Source organism: Phyllostomus discolor, chromosome 5 (assembly GCF_004126475.2).
Source record: "Phyllostomus discolor isolate MPI-MPIP mPhyDis1 chromosome 5, mPhyDis1.pri.v3, whole genome shotgun sequence".
Classification (NCBI taxonomy): Eukaryota; Metazoa; Chordata; class Mammalia; order Chiroptera; family Phyllostomidae; genus Phyllostomus; species Phyllostomus discolor.
This window is the reverse complement of record NC_040907.2, coordinates 123,858,739-123,864,738: the sequence shown is the minus strand read 5'-3', so window position 1 is coordinate 123,864,738 and position 6,000 is coordinate 123,858,739. Positions and strand designations below refer to the sequence as shown.

The following is a 6,000-nucleotide window of genomic DNA, read 5'->3' as shown; positions in this document are numbered from 1 at the left end:
TGCTGCCTCACCTGCCCAGTCTGCCAGCTGCTGCCTTGCTGCGTATCCTCTCCACCCTGGCTTCCCATCTCCACCCCTCCCCACCAGTCTGGGTGAATACTTCTTTTTTAACTCCTTGGTTGTAGTACTCCCATACAGTACAATTTTCTGGCAGTTGTCCTGGGTGGTTTTTGTTTTTAAAGTGGTTGTTATCCTTTTTTTTGGTTGCGTGAGAAAGTGAAGCGTTATCTACCTATGTCTCTATCTTGGCCGGAACTCAATTCTCAGTATTTCTTACTATAATAGTCGTGGTAGAACAAAGGGTAGCTGAGAAAAAGTACCATTGATTTCTTTTCACCTTCTTTCCCGGAGAATTAATCAAATTCTTTGTTAAATATTTAAATACTGCATAAAGGATAAAAAGCCCTTGTATGAATTAGGATTCACCATAAGAAATGTAGAACGTTAGCCTGAGGGTCACTAACACATTTCATTAGGTTCACAGATTGCTAGTACCACACTGTACTTTTTAATATTTTTTCAAAATCTTATTGTAATAACCTCATAACTATAGAGGAAAGATGTAGAGCTCCCTTTGAATGAAACATATTTTGACTGATTAAACAGCTCAGAGTTCACAGAGCCTAAATTTTTCTTCCATAAAAATGAGATATTAACAGTAAATGAAAACCAAGAGGATAGACCATAACATAAACAGAAATAACCTATTATCACTATAGTATGCACACACATTCAAACATGAAAAACACCACACAGGAAACAGAAACATTTCTTAAAAAGTTTAAGATCATAAATAGGTCATTGTCACAACACATTTCAGAATTGAAAAAACAAACATTTTGGCTTTTTAGGAAAAAGATTTCTTTAAAAAAATCAATTCCCTCATCATTGAAAGGACTTGTGCATTTTTAAATTTCCAGTCTCCTAAGGCACAATATTTATTTAATCAGGATGCCAGTATCATCACCCTGCTGTAGCAAGAATGAGGCAAGGTATTAGCCCTAATAAAAACTAAATTTTATGGACAAAAATCATCAGTCATTTAAGAAAAAGGACAAAAAACAGACCAAGTGATGATCATTTTAGTTGAGAACCCCAGTGTTGTTATGTAGAACTGTTAAAATTTTTTTAAGATCAAACTATTTTACCTCAAACAGATTAAATTCACCACAGAGGAGCTATGAGAGAAAATGGGGACTGGTAAAATAAAGTATACTTTCTTTTAAAAGGACTTGGGAGGAAAAAAGTAAACTTAGAAAAGTATGCGGAGGGGTAAGCTTTGAATGGCACCCAGAGTAGAGGCCTCGTTTATTCCTAGTCTTCAGGCGGACCCAGAAAATAAGACATTCTAGCCTACCACCCACCAACTGAGATGTAGTGATATACTATAGTCAGATGTTTACACTTTTCCTCTAACCAAAAAGTTCTTTAAAATGTAACAAATATAAAAAGTTCTCATTTTGAAGTCTGCCTTGATTTGCCCTCTGTGATATCAACTAAACTTTAAGGTTTTGTATGTACAGTGTGCTGATTTAGTGTTACTTTTAAAAGAAAAAAATACCCACAAAGTTAGTGATTGTCCACAGATGAAATATGGGGTGAGGTTCTTAAATGAATCAACCATGGAGTGTTATGTTAGTCCGTTGTAAACTCTTAAAAGTTAAGACTGGGAACTGTGTGTGTCAGACACATCTGAGTACACAAGGAGAGGAAGAGAAGCCTGTCTGTCATTCCAACTCCGACAAGGTGCACGGTCTTCGGAACTCCTGCCCACGTTCATGGAGCCATTTATTGGATACTGTGGAGAGAACAAAATCTATTAATTCACTGGTAAGAACTAGGTCTTTTAATAAAGTTTTTCTATGGGCTAAAAGTTCAAGACCAAAACTAGATAAAGGCAGATACTACTTAGGCAGTCTTTCAAATACTTCACTAAATGCTGGAAACAGAAAAGATTTTAGATATGTGTACATTTGAGAGTCTATGTATGTGAATTTCCTAAAGTTTCTAATGTTCAATGTAAGGCTTGAAATGAAACACATATTAAATGAAAATGTAGGTACAGACAGAATACTTTTACCTGTTTGCAAAATACAATCTCTAATACAAACACATTTTTAAAATGAACACAAAGTCTTCACTCTAAAGGAGCAACTCTCTGATCAACCACTACTGTTAACGTGTTCATTATTTCCTTGGTTCCAAGATACCGTTTTCTACTGCAACCCCAAAGCAATCGATTTCCTAGTCCTTCTTCTGTATCACAGAACCTAATCAATAGCAGCAACATCTACAAAATATCTGAACTTGGAACCCCTAGTAACTCTTAACTACTTTTTTACCTTTCTCAACTCCTATATTCAATCTTTGATTCGTCAAACCTGGTCAATTTTCTTTACATTTGCTGAATCCGGTCTTTGGTATCCTACTTTTGTGCTGCTTCCTTAGTCCACGCTTTCATCATCGCCCACTTAAGACAACAGAAAAACCTTTCTAAACTGATCTCTCCTCCACTAGCCTCTCTTCACTCTAGTCCAGTGGTTCTCAAACGTAATCGTCAGGGAAGATTTTTAAACCTCTGTTGATCAGGTGTTACTCCTTAACCTTCCTGTGTCCAACACAGTAGCTACTACACACATGCGGCTACCGGGCACTTGAAATGTGGTTAGTGACACACGTTAAAGTGGGTCTATGGGGTTAAATGACATGTTAAAATAACTGCACCTGTTGCTTTTTTAAAATATGGTAACTCCTACACTTCATGACCTTGACAATAAGCACCTCTCTCGTCTCTTAATAGTCCCAGACTTGGTTCCTAACATGCCTGGAAAACTACTGCTCTATCTCCAAAACCAAATTTAAAAATAAGCCTCCCCAAATGTAAGAAGCTGCCATTCTTCTGTTTTCATCTTTGTATTAGTATGTGCTACACTATAATTTATCAATTAGTAATGTCTCAATCAGGGACAACTATGAACCCATTAAGGGGAAGATACTGTCTTATTTAACACTGAGTCAAGCAAGGAGTCTTAAAATAACAAGTGGAAATACTATTAAAAATAAAACTCATCAAAATTCTGATCTGTTAAAAGCAAATTTATGTTAAAATGAGAAACTTGCTTGGTTGAATCTTCATTTTATATTAAAGTCATAGCATGCAAATCTGTGAAAAGTTTTTTCAATTTCTTTTAAGATGTAGATAATATCAAAATATGAAACAAAAATCACAAATTCTATTCGGAGAATATAGAAAATATTTACCCCATTTATTTCCAACCAGCACTGGACACGCTGCGTGCCGTGTACTATAATCTCCTTCTCCACTGGCAAATAGATTATACCAGAAAACAGCAGTTCCCTGTGGAGAGCAATACAAAATTATGCCCAAATAAAATATCAGGTTGTAACTTTTTGCAGTGAATTTTCCTCTTCTCCTATGAAAGTACTCCTCTATGGCAGCTATTGCTTCCTCTAATATAATTCTGAAAATATGAGCGCCATGTACAAATTTTAGTGATCACATGAAAACACTGATACTACAAAGCTGCTTGCCAAAAAAGGAGACTCGCCAAAACAAATCTTGCAACAGCAGGATGGAGGGGGAAACATCACATGAAACCCATATTAGAAACAAAAACGTTTAAATACTAATTCTTGGTGGTTCATTACCTCAAGGTACTCATAGCAAATTGCACCATAAAAATATCCATAGTTTTACCTAAAGATAATATAGTCCTTAAGTATACTATCTTTAAAATTGTAATTCATTAATTAGACCATGAAATAAAGATGCATCTCTTCCTTAGGAGAAGTAAAAGAGACAAAGTTAAAATAACAAACCAAGTTTACCTTTTTGGGCCAAACACTAGCGCCCACTTCAGGAAACACAGTGGCTCCTCCTGCTGACACATCGCTCATCTGTAAGAGGTGAGAAAGCCATCACCGGAAGTGCTGGTACTAGGACGTTAAACTGAATACCAGAATATGAGCACATCTGGAATTCTCCTTACATAGGTGAGTTTGTACCTGCTACTCAGTTTTTAAAAAACAAAAGATGCTGTTTAGGTTTACATACTTAAGTAAAAAAGTACACATATAAGGGAATTATAAAGTCAGGAAGGGAGATGGAAATATAATTTGGGATAGGCACTTCACTTGCAGCCAGAGGTAAAAAGGATGAGTTAAATTGACAAATGAAGGAATATAGAGTATAAATATATACATTATTCTACTAGAAGATAATATCCATGGGAGGACACTTTCATCCATTTTTTTTGTTCACTGCTGAGCTTTAGTGTCTGGAACAGTATCTCAAGATTAGTAGGTGCTCAGTAAATTAACTTAGACAAAATAGAAATTAAAAAAGAAAAATAACAGTAAACTAAAATCAGTTTTGTCATTTTTTTGTGGTAGAGAATCAACATACATTAACTGAAAAGTAGAAGATTAAAGAATTACATAGTCTTCAGGGTAACCTAGAATTCAAACATGAACGTTCCATATTAGCTGAAGCACATGCACAAAACATGGCAAAGGAAACAAATCATATTGTGAAGGTTTTGTCAAAAGTAACAAATACAAGGTGTAAGCAGATAAAGACTGTATCACAAAGCAAAAGCCAACTATATGCTATTTCCAGGAGTCACATCTACAACAGCTGAGTTACAAACACTGAAAACAGAAAAGGGTTGCCAGGCAAATACTATACCAAAGAAAACAGTTTGAACTTAATATCAGACACAGTCTAAGTCAAATTAAAAAGCGTTAAGTGAGATAAAGAATGGCATTTCACCATGAAAAATATATAATCAATAACAAAGAATTCATAGCTCTTAACTAACAGCAATGAAACCAACTTTAGAGAAATTAGGAAGTTGTATTATGCAGCCTACATAGGAATAGTACTTAAATAATGGGAGTTAAATGAATATTAATCTAATCAAAGTATAATCAGAAGGGGTTATAATACTCAAATAATCTACATAATCTGATATCAAATAATCTAATATAAATAAACATTGGACCAAATAACACAGCATCATTATATTCACAAAAGCAAACAAAAACAAGAAGAAACAAGTACAGCCAAAAATATCTGAAAAGATACTCAACCTCTCTAATCAGAGAAATGTAAACTAAAACCACAATAACTGCCAATCTGACAAGTGAAAGATCAAAAAGTGACAAAAACAATGCACTTTAAGGTAGGATATAAATTAGTACACTCTATGGGGAGTTCATCTCTAAAAGGTATACAAGACTTACAGTATAAATTGTATAATGTATTTATCAACTTCTCTCCTGGCAAAGGTTTTCCCTTTGCCATAATCTGCTCTCATTTTAAATTCACTGATAAATCTTAAATCCTTTTTGATCCTAAATCCTTTTTTCATGGTACCTAAATCTTTTTTAATTCCTATGGTGTCTTTTTACTCCCCAAAGATCTAAGATACTATAGATGAGAGGGATGGAAATCACAAAGGACAGAAATAAGGAAAGAAAGTAGGAGGTTGACAAGGTTGAGATGATACAGGGAGCAAGAAATAAAAGAGAGAGAGACATTTCAGCAGTAAGTGAGATAGCAGAAGTGACATTATCTGACTTCTGAGGACAAGTACTAAAAGTTCCCTGCACTTCTGCTATGTTTTTTAGGGGGATACTTGCTCTTGCAATACAGTTACCATGTGTGAGGAAGCCCAAGCCACAGGCAGGTATTCTGGCCAATAGCCAGCCTCAATGTCAGCCTTTAAGATGGACTGTAGGGCTAGTCATCATCTGGCTGCAAATGCATGAGAGATCCAAAAGAACCCTGAGGGAAGCCCAGTCAACCTCACAGCCATGAAAGATTAAAATAAAGTTATTTTAAACCATTCAGTTTTGGGGTGATTTGTTATGCAGCAAGAGTTAACTAGGACAGAGATTATAATCAAATCTTAATTTTTTTCTACATGTATGAATATATACTTAATTAAAAAAATAAAGGAATAGCCCTGGCTGGTG

At 35.1% G+C, this 6,000-nt stretch overlaps 1 protein-coding gene across 3 annotated transcripts in view; it reads right to left on the bottom strand.

The window, feature by feature from the left end:
* Positions 1-772: 772 nt before the first annotated feature.
* The window catches only part of P4HA1 (prolyl 4-hydroxylase subunit alpha 1), an 82,755-nt gene continuing 77,527 nt past the window's right edge, over positions 773-6,000 (bottom strand). For all 3 annotated transcript variants that reach the window (XM_028512131.2, XM_028512130.2, XM_036026807.1), the window contains exons 13-15: positions 3,850-3,918; positions 3,262-3,358; positions 773-1,798 (exon numbers count right to left, since the gene is read on the bottom strand). In XM_028512131.2, the coding sequence (XP_028367932.1) occupies positions 1,728-1,798; positions 3,262-3,358; positions 3,850-3,918 (237 nt within the window). In that variant the 3' untranslated portion in view covers positions 773-1,727. The remainder of the gene's footprint in view (positions 1,799-3,261; positions 3,359-3,849; positions 3,919-6,000) is intronic.